This window comes from Megalops cyprinoides, chromosome 20, assembly GCF_013368585.1.
Source record: "Megalops cyprinoides isolate fMegCyp1 chromosome 20, fMegCyp1.pri, whole genome shotgun sequence".
Classification (NCBI taxonomy): Eukaryota; Metazoa; Chordata; class Actinopteri; order Elopiformes; family Megalopidae; genus Megalops; species Megalops cyprinoides.
The window spans coordinates 7,660,803-7,680,551 of NC_050602.1; the positions used below are offsets into that span (position 1 = coordinate 7,660,803).

A 19,749-nucleotide genomic window follows, 5' to 3' on the forward strand; every position below is an offset into this window, starting at 1 on the left:
CTTAGGCAGGAGAACTGAATAACAGCCCAACAGCACCAATAATGGAATTGTATGAACTGAAGGAATTCCTTCAGTGGTGAATCAGTGACATTGAGCAGTGGAAGTTATGTATGTACAGTACAGTGAAATAAAAATGAATCGTCTCTTGTGTGTGGCTTGCACAGGAAATGACCATACATGGACTATTACATAATGACACAAGTGAAGTGGGAGGGCCATTGAGGACTGAAACTGAGTGGGTCTTCCATTTGCCACTCTTTTAGCGTGCTTTCCACTCTTAGCAGCGCTTACCACAGAAGCGGTGCGGTAATACTAGTCTGAGGGTGTAATGGAGGGTCTCTGCTCTTTCAGTCTGTGGTCCTAAAAGGGGCAGAATGACACAATATCTAAACACAACCAAAAAGATTAGAATGGTGAAAAGACAAGTCTTTGATAAGTTATTTCCTTCATTGAGTTGTGTGTTGGCACCTAGTGTTTTCGCCTACTTATACTTTAAACAGTGGGTTTCGATACTCATTATTTGTAATTGTTAGCTTTCATTTGTGAAGGACCACTGATTTAAGTGGTTATCTGTTGCACACAGATTCAGTTTATTGCAGGCTAGGATCATCTCTCTAGCTCTCAAACACACACGCAATCACACATTTTAGAGTTTTAATTTTGAAACTGTGTAGATTTGATGTCATTTTTTGCCCTGTTTTTTTGTTCTGTTACACATTCAATGACTTATCAGAGCAAAAACAATATTTGAACAAGAGCAAACCTCTTGGCTCATCTAGTCAGGCCTCTGAGTTTACTAAACTATTGTGCTCAATGTGTGCTCCATCTCTAGCCATTCTATATTCAGTCTCACCTTCGGGACCTGTATCTCCGCCCTCTGTGGTAGAAAAGTAAGAGTGTCACTGAGCTTGTGGTGGTGGGAGGTTTTGGGTGGGGGGGTGGGGTCCTCACAGAGGAAGTGTGACCTTGTTTCCAATTCTGCAACAAGTGAGCACAGGGTGAGTTTAAAAGCATGGCCGGACGCTACACATCTGCAAACCATCAGAGAGGATGAAGACCCTTATGGCTGTGTTCCTGTGCCTTGCTGCACTGCTCCTGTTCACTGGCCTTGGACGAGGTGAGGGACTGTGTTTCTAACAGAGCGTGGCATTCAAGCACAGCTCAGACCTGCAGAGTATGCTATGGCAATGGTACCTGCCTTGAGGAAGGTACATAACCTAAATGAGATAAACAACAAGCTATATATAAAACTGATGACATGTCAAATTGCAAACTAGGCAGGAGCCTACACAGAAAGTCATGTAGCATAATCCTGAAGGTCTTTCTAGGGAATATCATCTACTGTATACATTGTGCATCTTAATGGCTGTACCTCAAACACGATTTCTGGTATTGTCAATAGTATACATGACTTTTACGTATACATGTCAAATAGCATATTATTGTATTTTTTAAGGGGGGGTGGGGGTGTAGAAAGTAATATCCAGCTCAAGAAACTAAGATCTGTAATTTTCTTTTGTTCTGATTTTGCCAGTAAATGGAACAGTGACTTCGTGTTGCCTGAGAACAACTGGGACGAAGATCAATGTGACGCTGCTCAGCCGCTACTACATGCAGAAGAGTGGCATGTGTCCAGTGGAAGCAGTGGTGTAAGTAATCTGACTGAAACATTCCATTTAGTTAGTTGATAGATCCACTTCGGATATTCACTACAATTCAATACAATTCGGTAGCTTTTACAAAGCTTTTACAATGCACAAGAAGAGAGCTTAATTCATGCTGCTGCTTACTTTTTTAAATTTTGTGGAAGGTTCTATGTCCTTTGGTTGTGGTGTTGCATGTTTGACTAAAGTGTATTTCCTTTGGCCCTTTCAGCTTCACCACAATAAAAGGAATTACTATCTGCTCCAGTCCCACAAGCCTCTGGGCAAAAAAAGCCATGGCGCACCTGGACGCCAAGGGAAAGACAAACCCAACAACGGTCATCACGACACCTGGCCCAACAACAGAAGACCTGCCGTTGACACAGAATTCCACAGATAAAGCTGTATAACGTCCTTGTTGCCATTCTATTTTGTATCTGGCATGATTTCTTCACATGTCCCTGCACTCTGTCTTTTAGTCTACTGTGTATCCACACATGTCTAACACACATTTGCAAACACTTGTGTTATGTGAAGGACTGTCTTAATGTATTCTGTTCAGTGGGCTTGACAGGCACTTTATTACTATACAATATCAACTTTACATCAGCTTTATGTATAAATGTCGGTCAATTGTTCAACGTCCCCTTGACTTGTGAATGCTTTGTGTAAGTCCAGAAATATCTATAATAATAAAATATCTCTTTTTTTAAAAAAAAGAACTCCATATTGTCTTCATGTTGTATTCAACTGCAAGATATTTCTTCTGTACTTAGTTCACTGTTTTTAAGACTATATATGAATGTGGGATACTCAATCAGAAGTCCTTTTTTGATGAATTCTGCATTATTCAAGCAGTTATAGGTCAGAACAAACCAGTTTAAGCAGTTATGAGCTTAAAACATACTTTTTGAGGTGAAGCAGTGCTTGCTGAAGCAGCGGACTGGAATGGGGAACCAATGGATACAATATGAAATGCTCATAAACCAAGTTATGAGCAAGTCCCCGGACAGGATGCCAGTCTGTCCCAACACTTCTCGCTTGCTGGCGTGCATAGGACAGAGGTGTCTGTAGGTGTGTATTGTTTCCCCTGGTGTGCCGTGCAGAAATCGCTGTGTGCACCCACTGTGTGTGGGGGTTATATCGTACAGCTTACAGCGCAGTCTTTTAGGCTAAGTGGGGGTAACCAGCGTGCGGAGCGACTGTTCGCTCTCTGTTAGCGCTCGATTGAACGGGATTTCCCCTCTACTCTACATCTACTCCACAGTGCACGGTGGCCAAAGCTGTTCTCACCACACCAGAATGTCACCTCACACTGCGTGAAAGCACAGAACATGCAGCAACACTAAAGAATTTGCAGGTGACCAGTGGTGCCCCATGATATCACTATTGCGCTTAGAGGTTACGACCCAGCACTGTACTAAATTAAACCTCATCAAAGAAGATGTTTATGAAAATCATGATAGGTCATGATCAGAGACTCATTGTCTTGATGCAAAACTGTCAAAGTTTTGTGTCAATCCACAGCAATATTGACACTTTCATTATCTGGGGTCACATTTTTTGCATTGTCATTTTAGATGACTGTAGTCACTGGAATGTGCATTACGTTGGGCCTACACATTCATTAGGTCAAACCAGGCTGTCTGACTCTATTACAAAATTCTAGTGACTGTGGACTTATTAAAGAATGAATTGAATTAAATGATTGCAATAACAAATGTAATCCTGATTTTAACTGTAATTGAAACTATAATGACTCATAATATCAATCACAATCAGCTGCAACCACAATCCTGAACCGTAATACTATCATGATGATCGTGGTGGATCTTCGGAGAGTGGAGAGACGAAAGAAAGAAGATAGCGGAGGGAGTGGTGCACTAGCGGCTTTGTGGTGGAGTGTAAGGAAGGAGTGGGCCGAGTGTCAGAAAGCCCACCCGAGTGTGCTGCCAGCTAACGTTTTCCACACCTCAGATCTACGAAAGAGAGTGGCAGCTCAGACGAAATCATTCCTTTAGAGTCACGCTTGTTCCAAGGTGAGGTTGAACACAGATGTTCTGTCTGGATTTACACTGTATGTGTGCACAGTACAGTAACACCCTAAGAGAGAGCTGAGAGCTGTACTTACATGCAGTGAGGCAGTTCAGTCGGGTATCAGACCTCCTTGTTTCCAGACCTCCATCTGGAATCACACAGAGAAAAGTGACAGTTACTGTCTGAGACCATTGGTCTGGAACATCATCTTCAATATATATTACTTATGTGTTACTTACACACACACACACACACACACACACACACACACACATAACAATCAAAACCTGTTCTGACACACAAATCATATGTCTATATAAATACCTTCTTTATCCTGTCATCTACCTACTGTTAACAATATTATCATTTGCTGAATTTCAATACTTGACATGCTGATTTTATGGCCTTTTTGCAGACATACCCCTTCCACCCCTGATTGGAAGGGGTATGTCTACCCCAAAGAAGTGCACTGATATGATGGCATCATGGATCTTTGAACCTGAACAATGAAAGGAAGTAACCACTAAACAGTTGTATGTAAGAATAACACTGGTGATCTATTTCTATTATAACCAGTATTCCCTTCCCAGAGGATTCATTTCAATAATTTTAGTTTAGGTTTAGTTCTGCTGAGCAGTTTCATTAATGAAAATGAATGTGATTATGACCCAGGTGATACAGCAGATTAATGAGCTGAATGAAGAAGTCTTTCTTGGCTGTAGAGCAGTTGAAGGATCATCATGAAGTCTGTTAAAGGAAGCAGTTGAAGAGAGGAAATAAACCCCCTGGACAGAATGCCAACCTGTCACAACACTGTCACTCACAGTCCACAGTTGAGTACTAAAGAGAGAGACAGTGGCTTACATTTTAAAGACTTTGGTATGACTTTGATGGAGACTAAACCCAAAACACGCCAGTGCTCTGACTTAAATAAGCTGACTTTAAATTTGACTTTGACTTTAAATCAAATTTAAGATAATTTCCAAATCATTTAACATGATTTGTGTTAGAACAAATGTGATGTAAATATTTTTCCCAGCCCATACACTGACTGATTCATGCTTGCTGATTTCAGTACAGTAAGGCCTACAATGTTACAGATGGCAGAACGGCCAGATTTCATTCCGCTTTGAAACAGCTCTATGGAAAGTCATTCTGCGGTGTCCTTCACTATTCGCTTCTAGGCCCTGTACCCTTTTCGGAGGGGCACACCAGACTCCTGGGGAAGATGACACCTCTTTGTCTTTTCCGCTACACGGGGTGGGGTGTGAGGCGTGGGGCGGGAGGTGTGAAGAGTGGGCAGTAGAGTATCACTTTTAAAACTCTCAGTTTCAGGGGATATCGACGCAGACAGACCTCAGCCTTCTCTGAGCACCGTCCTCCCGGAGAAATGAAGCTTCACCTCACCGCTGTCTTCCTCTGCGTTGCCGCGTGGATTGCTTGCCTTTCAGCCAGTAAGTTCTGCCTTTCATACAGAGTGCTCTGTTCCACTTAACCTCCCTTAAAGGAGCCTGAGGTCACTGGGTGGTAGGGTTGCAGGGTCCGCCATGCCTGGGTCAGGAGTGAAGGGCAAACTATGGACATCACTGTAGCACTGCAGTGGAGGGGCTGTAGAGTTGTGGACCAGTGTATGTGACAGATTAAATGAGTCCGTAGTGTGTGAGATAGAAAAAGATAGGGAGAAAGAAAGAGGGGAGAGAGAGGGAGAGAGGGAAGAAGAGATGAAGATAAGGGAGAGAGGAGAAGAGACAGGGAGAGGGGAGAGAGAGAAGATGATAGCTGTACATGTTAACTTAGTGCATATCATTCATACATCTCTGCAGTGATGTACTAAGGGATGCTTTACTCTTGCACCTCTCCCTCACAGCCAGTGGGCCCACCTCAAGCTGCTGCCTCATGGTGACAGATACCAGAGTCCACCCAAAAAACATAGTGGACTACAAGCTGCAGACGAGTGGACTGTGTCCTGTGCAGGCAGTGGTGTGAGTACACAGATATTCCTGTAAAACAGCTTGTGTGTAAAAGTGCTGTTCTCATCCTTTTCATTTTCAAACTACCACACTAGACATGGAAACTCCATTTGAGAAGGCAGTCATCTCCTAGTTTCCAGATTGTTAGGAAAGATTTCTGCTACGTAGTTTCAAACTGCCACATCCTATGCAGTTCTGTGGGCGTTACTAACTCCAAATGCACAACAGCAGTGAAAGGGAGACACTAATCCCACGCTGAATTGATTAATTTAAATAGGCTGTCTGTGCAGTGTGTTAATGTACTGTGTAACTATGAAATTTAGCTGTTAGTTTACTACCGTATGAACACTGCTTATTAATATTACTGTGTGCTGATGTACCTGGAAGTCTTTGATGTTGTGGAAAAAGTAGAGTAAAGCACTTGGTGTTAATACATCATTAATCACGTAATTTAACGTGAGGAAATTGAATTACGTACAAGTGAACAAATGGAGAAATGAATAAACAATCAAATTAACTAATGGATGGATCAATGGTAGAATGAGTGAATGCATGAATGGATGAACGAACAAATGTACTGACACACAGATGGATGAATGAGCGAAATAGTGAGTCTTCTAACTGACTGACTGGTCCGTTTGTAGGTTACAGACTCGAAAAGGGAAGGTCATCTGCTCTGAACCTGAGAAGGAGTGGGTGAAGAGGGCCATGCAGAAGGTGGATAAGGAGAAGGCGAGGAGGAAGAAGGTGAGAGGGAATTCAGCTGGACGGAAAGCAGGCCTCAGGAAACAGAAGAGAAAACAGAGGGTCTGAAAGGAACGGAGGAAGAAGTGAAAGTCTGTGCAGCTTTTGTATATTAGTCTAAAAGTGCTGTCTTATTCTTCTCTTTCTCTATCTTTTTACTGGCTTTTTTTTCAATGATATTATACCTCTAGCTACACTCTCTGGAGTGCCAAATTTAATGCATTAATTTCATGAACATTATGGAAATATACTGTGCGCCACTGTATATAGATAGAAAGACTGTTACGCAATTTGTGGTTTTGGTAAGCTGAGTATCTCAATATATGGTTGTGTGATGTCATAGCTGTGATGATATAATGCTGTTCTAGAAGTCTACATGTGATGTCATTATATTTTTATGGATAGTGATTCTGATCTAATAAATCCAATTGTGTTTTTAATCTTCCTATTCCCAAATCTTACTGAAAGAAAGAAAGAAGAGTACTGTGGTGCATATTGGTCCAGAAGAGTCAGGTTGTAGACAGAGAAGGCTTGAAGGGCCAGGAAAGAGAAGAGGTCTGAATGACAGGGGTGAAAGTCAGGAGGTCTAAAGGACCAGGGTGAAAGATAGGGGGCAGAGGGCAGCCTTGTCTGCTTTATGTGGATGAAAGGGGTACAAGATGCTACTATTAACTGATATTGAATCCTGTGGTTAAAAGCATAGCATTGGAATTGATTTGATGTAACTGAGGCTGAAACTTTAAAGTATCAAAAAGTCAAAACTTTCGAGGATATTTTGTGATCTTAAGTCATAATGTGTAAATTATTGAATAATCATTTATCTTTACCTTCACATTTTTACATCTTTACATTGTCTGCTATTGTTTTTACTAATTCCCTATTTGTAGTGGTGTTCTCAAAGGGATATATGTCATCTTTGCTTAAGGTCATGACATTAATCCCCATAGTCTACCTCTACCTAAAAGTGTGTCTTTAATGTGCAATCATACATACTCATGTCTGCCTCATCATTTAAGTGACCCCTGAACACAGAGTACCTACAGGAAGCTGTAAATGTAGAGGAATGATAAAAGATTATTATTTGTAATTTAAAAGGCCAATGTTGACCTTGCTGAAAAAAGGCCAGATATACCCCACTTTACAGCAATTACTTGAATTTGCAGCACTGCCATATACAGTGTATACATAATCACAGGTTACTTTAACACCACACAGGGCACAGGATCATGAGCCATTTACCTCAGTTTTGGTCTTCTTCTCAAAAATCAGGTGACACACTGCGCTGCTATGTTCAGTGGTGATCAACAGGTGCATAGTGTGAGGTAGTGTGAAGGTACTATGATCACACATAAGCTGCTGACTGAGTGCATGTGCACGTCCATGCTCATGCCATGACCTCTGACAGTAGCGCATAACAGATCATGCACTTGCGCATGAATTTGACCCTGTTTTGCTGGCAATGCTTAAGGTTAGACTCCTGATCGTTTTGACCAATAACAGTGGTGCATCATGCATGTCTCTGTGAAAGCCGCAGAGCACGGATGTGCATTTCCTCTTGTCTTTCGAGGCTGGTGGGGATTTCAAGAACGGCTGTCTCTTCTCGCCAGCCAAAGGTACTCTGAGGCCTAACCGCAGATCTCTATCAGCTTTCAGTGATGAGAGATAAGAAAAGCGAAGGGCGCAGACGAGCAATGGCTGCTATTAACGAGCGCAATCGCAAATATTCTTCTCTCAGTGCTAAAGCAAACAGGAAGTTTATCTGTCCCCCCACCCAGGGCATAGTGTACTTTAATTTTTCCATATCATGCACATTTATAAAACAGCTAGATGCTTAATGAAGCAAATCTAACTAAGTAAACCCAATGGCACTATTTCCTATAACCACCCAGTTATAAGATTATTTCTTTGCCAAGACACCATACTGCCAAGTCTAAAAAAACGATTACATGCCTGTATTTCTTCATGTGTTGCTGTAGCACAAGGATCAGCCTATCCTAGTGGTAGCTGACAGAGATGCTGTTCCCATTCCCCATCACAGCAGATTATGTGGGTTTGGATGGATTATGGTTCTTCTTCAGGAGTCCTGCTAGCAATCCAGGCCACAACTGCCTGCAGGAGAATAGAGAGCCACACATCACAGCCAGGACTCTGCCTTTGATGTTGCAGTGCTGGGAGAAGATTTTCTCCACTAAATTGAGAACCCATCCCAACCACTGGATACTAATGTTGTTTTTGTGATCTGAATCAGGATTTTTTTTAGAAGTTATTTAGAAATTAAAGTTGCTTATTAATCTCTGCTTTTTCCCTGTTGTCTAATTTTGTTTCACCATGATATTCTCTATACATTTATGTGGATGCTAAGGCATTGTGAATGCAATCCACTCATGCACACATCTCTGTGTTTCTTATTAAAGTCACATGGCTACTGTTCTGTGCTCTGATCTCTGGCGGGCACACTGAGTCTGAGTCATGGCAGGAAGGTGGCAGATGTGAGAGAACAGAAATTGCTGTGGTTCACGATGGGAGGGTGGTCTGTGGTTTATCTGTTGCAGAGAAAAGGGGAGGAGGGGGAAAGGTCACCACCCCCCCTCCTCTTCCATGCATGCGTGCACACGTGCACACACACACGCACACACACACACACACACACACACAGAGTCACTATATACACATACAGATGCACAGTCAGACAAGATACACATATACACATGGATATAATGTCTGGCACACACATGCACTATATAAATCTGAAGGCACCCACATATACAAAGACACACTGACAGAGAAAGTTTCTGTCATTGTGGTTTTTTTTTTTCAAAATCACAAGCCACCCTGGTTCATATAAATTATAATGTAAGCTGTTTTGGCCCAGTAATGGATTGGCGATGTTCCAGAGGTTTATGCAGAGATATCTGGGGGATCAGTAAGGGAGCTGCTGTTGATTTACTTAGATGACGTTATGTTGCGTTCACTTAATTTTAAGACTTATTTCTGTCCCGCTGAGCAGGTTTTCCAGCATCTGAAGTGTGAAGTCACAGCCACAAAAGTGCAGGTTGTTATTGATGATGATGATGATGAAGGTGATGATGGAAGTAAAGCATGTGGGACATGTACCATGTTGAGCAGAGGTAGCCATGGAGCTGGACAAGACAGCTGTGGTCAGGAATTGGCCTTGACCACAGATGGTGTGATGAGTATGAGCGCCTTTGGGGTTTGTGGGTTATTCCACAAGCTGTTGAGTGTGACCCCAGCTCTAGAGAAGTAGAATCATGACATGGATGACTGAATGTGACGATGTGTTCGACCACCTGAAGGTGGCCCTGTTGACCGTCTGTCTTGGCATGTAAGAACTCTCATGGAAAGGAGCTGTAGTATGGATCTGGAATGGGACAAGGGTCAATGAGGGGACTGCAGGCCTTGGCAGGCTGCAAAGCATTAGCTGAACATGTACACCAGGGGGTGCTAGCCTCAACAGATGTTACCTGAAGAGAGGAGGTGGGGGCTTTTGGTTATGGAAAGCCCTCTACCTATGCACCTGCCCCGCGTGCAGTCTTCCAGGTCCCTTTGTGGCCCAGACTGAATGCCCCAGAATGGAGGAGCCTTCAGGGAGCCACACACAATTGGGATGGTACCCTGTCAGGTTCCCAGCGTTGCACATTCCTGAAGGAGGGCCATTCGTCCTCCAGCTGAACCCCAGTGGGAGGATGAGTCTGTAAATTGAGTACTGGTGACTTGAGGCTTGACGTGGACCCAAGTTAAGTGGCTCCTTACATTACATCACATTTTTGTCATTTAGCAAATGCCCTTATCCAGGGCAACTTACACAAGTTAAAACTTTATCCATTTATAAAGCTTGGTATTTATTGAGGCAATTATGGATTAAGTACCTTGCCCAAGGGTACAACAGCAGTACCCCAGTGTTGAATTGAACCAGCAACCTTTTGGTTATGAACTTTCAGTTACAGTCTTGACCTTGGACTTGAGACCTGGTGGCTTGAGACTGGGCTTGGCATTGAGGTTACATGACTTGACTACAACACTGGCATAGATGCACTGAAACAAATGATAAATTTGTCATTTGTGCCTGCAGGATTCAGCAGTGGAAATGTGCTGTAGATGCTTTTGCATAGTTTGGTTAGGCCAGTTCATGCAGAGGGCCCAGTACCTATTCTATCCCTGTGAAGTCCCTGTGAAGTGCTTCATATCTCTTGTTATCTCTGGCCAATGTTTATCTGATTTGTGTTTATCAGTGTTTTGCTGTGATTTCACTTCCTATTCCCTAATGCCATGTGGTCCTAGTGTCATTTCACTCAGGAGGGCAGGGTATTGGGATGCTCCTGTATGGGTAAAACTATTACGTGCAGATTTGAAATACCTCATGAACAGGAAATACTCAAACATGTGTTTTATATGGACGAAGCGAGAGGCCCACTTGTATGCTATGATTAGTAATAGAAAGCATTAAAACAAACGTCACATAAAACAGGTGAAAAAGGTTCCATTGTCAAAGCGTTTCTGCAGACTCTTCAACTAGTATAGGGGGCCGAAAGGAGCCTTGTGACTGAACTCAAACACAATGAGGACGTGACGATGTTAGCAACATGCTGATATGAAAGAGAGTGAAGGTAGTCTGAGAGCTGCAGGGTGGTATGGTGGTGAAGAGCAGGGCTAGTAACCCAGAGGATGCAGGTTGGAATAATGCTATTGCAGACTTGACTATATTACTTAACCCACACTGCCTTGGCCAATATCCTTCCACAGTAAATGGATGAGATGTCAACTGTAAATTGCTCTGGGTATGGCAATCTACTAAGCATCTGTCAATGCCAAGGAGATGTAGATGTAATAGAAGGACAACATACACTTTTGTTGAGTGTAATTGTCATACACATTGTGGGAAAATAAGTTGGATGTCATCATGCATTTTGTGGGGAAAAAACGCACTCACCCACATTGTCAGAGATGAACAGTGGCTTGTGGTTATGCTTCATTCTCCATTCTCTCACACCTATGTCTGACTCACTGGATTATTGAGACCTTTTTCAGCTGAGGCTTTTCTTGTGGGTGTATTTTCAGTTTCTTCCTTTTAAACAGGCCTTTTAACAGTAGAACTGTAGTAGAACTGGCCTCTACTTTTCTTGCTATTTCACTTCCTGCTATGGCTGCTAAATATATCAGACCAGAACGATCTCCCAGCTGGAAGGAAATGAGGAAATTGTGGCCAAACAAAGTAAAGAAGAACTACAAAGATGGCTACAGAAAAAACATATTTAAGACCCATAAAAGGTTTGTGTCACTTACAGTGACTAATTTGTCCCTACCAAATTGCAAGCAGCTGTAATTTAGGATGAAGCTGTAAAAATACATATCAGCTGAACAGCACTAAATTGCAAATCAGTTACACCAAGCACTTCCAAATACATGTTTAATCTCTTTATAAGTCTGATCTGGCAAGTGTTATTTGCAATGGTATCATGACTGTCTCTGCCGATGCAGGTATGAAAATGTCTACATGAACAGTTGTCTGCTGGGGAGTGGGGGGGTGATACACATACATCAATTCCACAATGGGCTTAACAATGAATTGATATCAGTGCTACGGTAATGTGTGTGGCATGCACAGGAAATGACCATACATGGACTATTACATAATGACACAAGTGAAGTGGAAGGGCCATTGAGGGCTTCCATTTGCTAGTCTTTCATGCTTTCCGCCTTCTGCGGCACTTACCACAGAAGCAGTGCAGTGTTACTAGTCAGAGGGCGTAATGGAGGGTCTCTGTTCTTTCAGTCTGTGGTACTGAAAGGGAGACAATGATACAACACCTAAATATAACCACAATGACCAAGATGCTGAAAGGACAAGCCATTGATAACTGGTTATTGCCTTCACTGAGTTTTTTGTAGGCACTTAGTATTTTGACCTAGGTATATATTTTAAACAATGGGAATCAATGCTTGATTTTTATGGGGTCACTACAGTAACTTGTCATGTTCATAATTTTGCCATGTTCATAACTACCTATTTGTATTTGTTACAACTACCTTTCAGTTGTGAGGGACCACTGATTTTAGGTGTTTTGTGTTTATTGCACACATATTCAATTTAATGCAGGTTGTGGATATTTCTACTACTATTCCTGCTGGATTGCCTTCTTGATTATTGTGGGCTATACTGTTCCACACACAGACATACAAACAAACACACACACACACACACACATTATTTTGCATGTTTTATTCTTGAAACTGTATTTGGATGTAATATGCCATTTGATATTTCTTTTTTACGATACTTGTTCAACATCCAACACCTCACCAATTTTGACTGTAGGTAAAGAACAAAGTCTGAACAAGAGAAAACCTTGTGGCTCATCCAATCAGGCTTCTGTTATGCTCAATGACTGCTACAGGTCTATTCATTCCATATCTGTGTTCTCACCATCAGAGTGGAACTTTTTTCTCCACCCCCCTGTGGCTGAACGTAAGAGTATCACTGAGCTTGTGGTGAGAGGTCGAGGGGGGGCTCGTGGTAGGAGGCAAGGGGGGCTTGGGTGGAGGGGGTTCTGACGGAGGAAGTATGACCTGGTTTTCCACTCCACGATGAGTGAGCACAGGAGTGTTTAAAAGCACGACTGGTTTGGTGGAAGGCAGCAACCTGCAAGCTAACAAAGAAGATGAAGACCCTCATCGCTGTGTTCCTGTGCCTTGCTGCACTGCTCCTGTTCACTGGCCTTGGACAAGGTGAGGGACTGTGTTTCTAACAGAGCATTCCTATTCCTGTTAGCTGTTGCATTCTTCAACAAGACACTTAACCTTTTACCTGGTTGAGTGACTGACAAGCTATATATGTGTATATGTATGCATGTATGTATACACATTTCAAAATAAAAATAGCCAGGGGAGTCTACACAGCTTTTCTGGGAAATATGACATATGCCTTGATATTCATGCAAATGTCTGATCAGGTTCCAGAGAGGTCATTCTAAGTGATAGGAGATTTTTCACAAAAATTGAAGTTGCTGGTCTTTGTAGGGCAGTGTACCTCAGAGACAGTGTCCATGGACATGTAGGATTGTCATGGTTTTTGGTACTGGTTCTGTCAATCAAGTGCATGGTTTTTCATATTAGTATACAATTTTTTAGGGAGAGGAGATGCAAACAATCTCCAATTTAATAAACTGCTTTATGGCACGTGCAACTTGTATGATCTAAAGTACTCTTTTTTCTGACTCCATCAGCAACTGGACCAGTGGCTTCATGTTGTCTAAAAACGACCAAGACAAGGGTCAATGTGACGCTGCTCAGCCGCTACTACATGCAGAAGAGTGGCATGTGTCCAGTGGAAGCAGTGGTGTAAGTATTCTTACCAAAACACATCACATTTACTTTGTTGTTTCTGGGCTAGGCTTTTGTTGGATCCACGAAGCTTTTACCACACAGTTCTTTAGTCTACACAACAATGCTTAAGTCACTCTGCTGAATTTGTCCAATCAAAGATTGAGCAGATGAGCATGTGTGGTTACCACAACATTTCTGTAACATCTGTAACATCACACTACTGCAATGTTACATCTAGAGCATAGTTTTGTAATTCAGTTGGTGAATTGGTTTTCCTTTTGTTCTTTCAGCTTCACCACAATGAAAGGAATTACTATCTGCTCCAGTCCCACAAGCCTCTGGGCAAAAAAAGCCATGGCGCACCTGAACGCCAAGGGAAGGACATACCCAACAACGGCCATCACGACACCTGGCCCAACAACAGAAGACCTGCCACTGACACAGAATTCCACAGATAAAGCTGTATAATGCCATTGTTTTGGATCTGGCATGATTTCGGACTCATCTCACATATCCCAGCACACTGTCTTTTATCCTACAATGTACACACTCTAAAAGTTTGTGTTATGTCTAGAACTGTCGTAATGTATTCTCTTTAGTTGGTTGGACAGGCACTTTACAACTGTATGTTATAAATTATTATTTGCTACTGTACATTAAATGAACTTTATTTTGTATCATGTCACCCGTGAAATGGGGGTCAACACATCAAAGCTGAACGCATTTCCACTTGAATTGTGAATGTTTTTTGTGAATGAACAGGAATAACTTATAATAAATTATTTTTTCTAAGAAGATTCACATCACCTCATTTCAGAAAAAAAATGAATCAGATATTCCTTCTGTACTTACATGATTTATGTGATTATACATGAATATGAGAAAAGATGATACTCAATTAGTTTAAAGTGCTTTCCCTGACATCATTCTTTAGTGTTCATACACTGATTTTAGAGCAGGTCTTTGATCACACCCCATGTTTGTAGAGACCTGTGGTAACATGATAAATTATCTCTAATGTTGTGGGTGTCCTGGACTTGAACCTTCGCACAGCAATATAGCCTCTAAACCAGCACAAGAAGTCATGCTTGCTGAAGAAGTGGACCGTAATGAGAATCCAATAGATACAATATGGTTCTAAAGGCTTTCTGAAATGCTTAGAAACCAAGCCCGTGTTGTCAGGGGCTGCAGGGTAGCATTGGCATAAGAGAATGTGATATAACAAGGTTCAGATTCTGGGTGGAGCATTGCTAATGAGACTTTGGACGCAAAGAGAATTAACTGAATTGATTCTGCAAATACAAAACTACATAAATTTTATATTACATTTACATTACACATAAATAGTTTATGTGATAAAGCAAATAAAGGAAAATGTAAGTTTATTTCAGGTATAGACGAATAATCATCTGGACAATGATGTGATCTTGCCAAATTTTATTCAGAGAATTCCATTCAACCACAGTCTTTTCATGCCTGGATAGCAGGGGCTTCAAGTGGTGAAATAAAAATCATTAATAAAAGCATAAAATTGCGGGGAAAAGCTTAAAGAATGAGAAATTAACAAGATATAAACAAAATAAGGCAAAATTACTCCATGGTAGACAGAGAACCAAAGGGGTATCTGTTCAGTGTGCAATCAGGTAGAAGGCCAGCATGTCCACTGGACAAAAACAAGCACCAAAAACAGATTAAACATCCAGAGATATAGTCTGCTGAGGCTCCGATGCCCTTCCAGTCAACCAGTCAGATTACTTTTTAGCATTTTAAACCTTGAGGTGGGCCTTCAAAAACAATGTATTGTCTTGACATTCCTCCTTGAGGACAGGCAGCATGTGGGACTGCCTGCACTAAAGGAGTCACATGGCCTTCGGGACTAATTATGAAAACAGGAGCAGGCCCTCTGCTGATGCCACCTCTCATGTCATCACAATCCCAAATTATGACCCCTATATCTTTCAAAACTTAATATACATGTGGAGTTCGGATTACTTTTCCCAATAATATTTCATGGACTATGGCCCTATGGCAATAAAATGCATGGCCATGTGCGTATTTTGTTTTATATATTCAAAAGAAATGGACTTTTCTGTTATTTTAGCCTATAGGCTTAGAACAGAGATTCATTGAAATGAGGAATTTGTTCATCTTTATTTGAAATGAATTAAATTATTCACAAAGACAGTATGGGCTGTGGTAATGGCTTGCTGTTCCTTTGAGTCATGAAGAAACAAAGCCCATGGCCTTACTTGTGTAGCCCCTGACGTATTTGTGGGCAGTGTTATGGAAAGTCCCTATAGGGACTGGATTTTCTTAAACTAAAATGTTGTGAGTTTGAATCCCTGGTGGAGATAATGATTCTATTGTATTGAGCTGTTTCAGATTCTGTAAAGTGTAAAAAATATAGACATTGCCCGGTGCTCATAAGTGTGAAGACGTTTGTCCTGGACAGTAGCAAAGTCCATAGAAATACTCATCACTGTCTTATGTTACTGTGCTTGCTCGCTGGTCTGCATTGGACCGAGGTGTCTGTAGGTGTGTATTGTTTCCCCTGGTGTGTTGTACAGCAAACACTGTGTGCACCCACTGTGTGTGGGGGTTATATCGTACAGCTTACAGCACAGTCTTTTAGGCTAAGTGGGGGTAACCAGCGTGCGGAGCAACTGAGCGCTCTCTGTTAGCGCTCGAACGGGATTTCCCCTCTACTCTGCATCTACTCCACAGTGCACGGCGGCCAAAGCTGTTCTCACCACACTGGAATGTCACCTCACACTGCGTGAGAGCACAGAATATGTAGTAACACACAGCCCAGCACACTGATATGGTACTGAATTAGACCTCGTCAAAAATGAGCAGTTATGGAAATCATTATAATAAGCCATGACCGCAGATCTGGCTCTCTTGCAGTAAGACTGTCAAGGTTTTGTGACAGTAACAAAGCTGGACTAACAATACCCAGCAATATTTACACTTGGATTACTTGTGCTTAAGCATCAGAGGTTCTTATTTTCAGTCAACTGCAGCCGTTGGAATATCCATCAAATTCAGCCTACAGATCAAAAATGTTGAACTTCGCTGCCTGGCTGCAAGTCAAGTCAAGTAACAATCCACATCATGATCACAATATGCTGATCATCATTGTTCTAGACTGTCATCATGATAATATGATGATCATCATCATTATTGTTAGGCCCTTATTGGGCCATCCCACTCCTTTCCTGCCTTATATAATATTTTATTTTGGTGAAGCAGTAGTGTTTACGTGCCATGTTGCTACACTGCAATGCTTTTATGTTGCTACGCTGCTGCTGGGGGCCTGTTTATTTTAGGCTGTGGTACAATAGAAACGCAGGCTGCTCTGGGTACGGTAGCAGAAAGTCGAGAGACAAAAGAAAGAGGAGCACTAGCGGCTTTGTGGTGGAGCGTAAGGAAGGAGTGGGCCGAGTGTCAGAAAGCCCACCCGTGTGTGCTGCTGGCTAACGTTTTCCACACCTCAGATCTGCGAAACGCAGCGACGGCTCAGGCGAAATCATTCCTTTAGAGTCACGCTTGTTCCGAGGTGAGGTTGAACACAGATGATCTGTCTGGATTTACACTGTATGTGTGCACAGTACAGTAACACCCTAAGAGAGAGCTGAGAGCTGTACTTACATGCGGTGAGGGAGTTCAGTCAGGTATATCATCATTGTTTCCAGTCCTCCATTTGAAATCACACAGGGAAAAGTGACAGTTACTGTCTGAGGCCATTGGTCTGGAACATCATCTTCAATATATATTACTTTTATGCATTATCACCTGCTTTTTGGTGATTTACATTTTTTGTTATAATCATCCTTCTTATTCTTATTCTCATCACATTAAAAGTATCACTTTTTTCATACATTCTTCTTCTTGTCATCTACCTACTTTTACCATTACTTTTATCGTTATTATCATACATTGTATCTGAGTGGTCGACACGATCATTTTAAGGCCTGTTTGTAGACATACCCCTTCCCCTACTGACTACTATTTCTTCACCCATAAATGCACTAATATGATGACATAATGGATGTTTGAACCTGAAAAAAGCGAACACCCACTAAACAGATATAAGACAGGTGCAAGAATAACACTGTTGTGCTCTTTCTAACATAGTCATCAATCCCATCCTACAGGATTCACACATTGTTATGCTAATGTTATTAGTTAGTTTACGTTTAGTTCTATATAAGTCTGTGTGCTGAGCAAAAATAAATGTGATTATGACCCAGTTTTACAGGTGATACAGCAGATTAATGAACTGAATAAAGAAGTCCTGCCTGACTGCAGATCAGCTGAAGGCTCACCATGGAGTCTGTTCAGGGAAGCAGTTGGAAAGAACAAATATACCCCCTGGAGAGGATGCCAGTCTGTCACAATGCTGTCACTCACAGCCCATCTCTCTTAAAGTTGAGTACAAAAGAGAGAGACAGTGGCTAACATTTAACATATCTTTGGTATGACTCTGATGTTGGCTGAACCCCAAACCCTCAGTGTAACTTCAAGACAACTTAAATAAAAAGGCAAAGTTGTCTTATTTACCATGGCCTCCATTATTTTACCATTTCTAACACACAAACACATATGCAGTACATTAATTCAATTGGCAGATGCTCTTATCCAGAGGCACTTTCAAAAAGAGCATTTAATAGTTTTAAGCACACAGCCACACAGATCGTTATTGCCATCCTTGAAATATAATTCCATTTTAAGAACCATGCCATGAGGGTAGTAGCTGCACTCATAAGGTACATGACCTTAAGCTATTACTGGCAATTTCCAGGCACCATATCTCCACAAGCCTGTATCACCAAATTGTGTTTACCACTGAGCTTCTACCATTATCTACCATTACAAAAGCTTGAAGTGCCACCAGGCTTTCATCTTCTATGTGTATTAAGTTGTCATCCATTTTACAAATACTAGCATTTGTCAGGGGAGAGATTAAAATTTAGGGAGCTAAGATGTAATTTGGTTAAGTGGGTTTTGAATCTGAACCAGAAAACAGTGATCCTCCTGTTGTGACGGTGGTGGGGAGCTCATTGTATTCATTCATTCATATTGTAAGTATGAAAGTCCAAGTCTTGTTTCTGCTCAGTAGACTAGACACAGAGTTTAGGATTTTTTTCTGAGCTGTAACAGGTAATCAGTGTAGACAGGTGAGGAGAGGTATGGCATGGCGGTATTTTGGCTGGTTGCAGATCAGTCAAGTAGCTGCATTCTGAATCAGCTGGAAAGGTTGGATGGCACCTACCAGGATGTCAACCAGAAGAGAATGACAATAGTCAGCTAGTATCAAGTGTCATCTCCAATTCATTGGCACTGTGGGATGGTGACACAGTCATGTTGTCAAAGGTGGGAAAGTTTGTGTGGTGATGACTAGCTTGCATCTAGAGAAGCTGAGATTGTGCTGATCATCCAAATGGACATTTCACTGAGGCATGCCTTGATGCTTGGGGCAATATGCTTGTTGATGGGTCGAAATGAGAGCAAGACTTGGAAAGGCTTCCTAGCCTGTGCATTCCAAGTATAGGAGAATGTGTGGGTGGAAGACAGATCCCTGGGAGACTCCTGGTGCTTTGAGGCCTTGTAGGAATAATCAGAAAAGTATGAATGCTGTTTAGGAGCAGTGCCCAAAAGGCCCAGTTTGGCCAGGCTTGCAAGGAGGACTTGCCAGTCAACTACAATATAGGGCAACATAGATCCTTTTACTCATTGTTTAATTCCTGCTCACTGATGTAGACTAAAATCTAAATGGCCAAACAATTCAGCTCTAAGAGTTCTACAGAAAGTCATTCTGCGGTGTCCCTCACTGTTCACTCCCAGGCCCTGTACCCTTTCGGAGGGGCACACGAGACTCCTGGAGAGGATGACACCTCTTTGTCTTTTCCGCTACACGGGGTGGGGTGTGAGGTGTGGGGCGGGAGGTGTGAAGAGTGGGCAGTAGAGTATTACTTTTAAAACTCTCAGTTTCAGGGGGTATCAACGCAGAC

The 19,749-nt window shown here is 42.0% G+C and overlaps 2 protein-coding genes across 2 annotated transcripts; both read left to right on the forward strand.

The window, feature by feature from the left end:
- The first annotated feature begins 1,058 nt into the window (after nucleotides 1-1,058).
- LOC118795311 (monocyte chemotactic protein 1B-like) lies at nucleotides 1,059-2,288 on the forward strand. Its single transcript, XM_036553717.1, has 3 exons — nucleotides 1,059-1,117; nucleotides 1,535-1,649; nucleotides 1,876-2,288. The coding sequence occupies exons 1-3, from the start codon at nucleotides 1,063-1,065 to the stop codon at nucleotides 2,051-2,053; spliced, it is 348 nt and encodes a 115-aa protein (XP_036409610.1). The 5' UTR covers nucleotides 1,059-1,062; the 3' UTR covers nucleotides 2,054-2,288.
- A 2,782-nt stretch (nucleotides 2,289-5,070) lies between these two features.
- Nucleotides 5,071-14,338, forward strand: LOC118796061 (C-C motif chemokine 2-like). The gene is made up of 6 exons (XM_036554892.1): nucleotides 5,071-5,134; nucleotides 5,548-5,662; nucleotides 6,295-6,397; nucleotides 13,045-13,138; nucleotides 13,636-13,750; nucleotides 14,026-14,338. Exons 1-6 carry the CDS (start codon nucleotides 5,071-5,073, stop codon nucleotides 14,201-14,203), a joined length of 669 nt encoding a protein of 222 aa, XP_036410785.1. The 3' UTR covers nucleotides 14,204-14,338.
- Nucleotides 14,339-19,749: the final 5,411 nt, after the last annotated feature.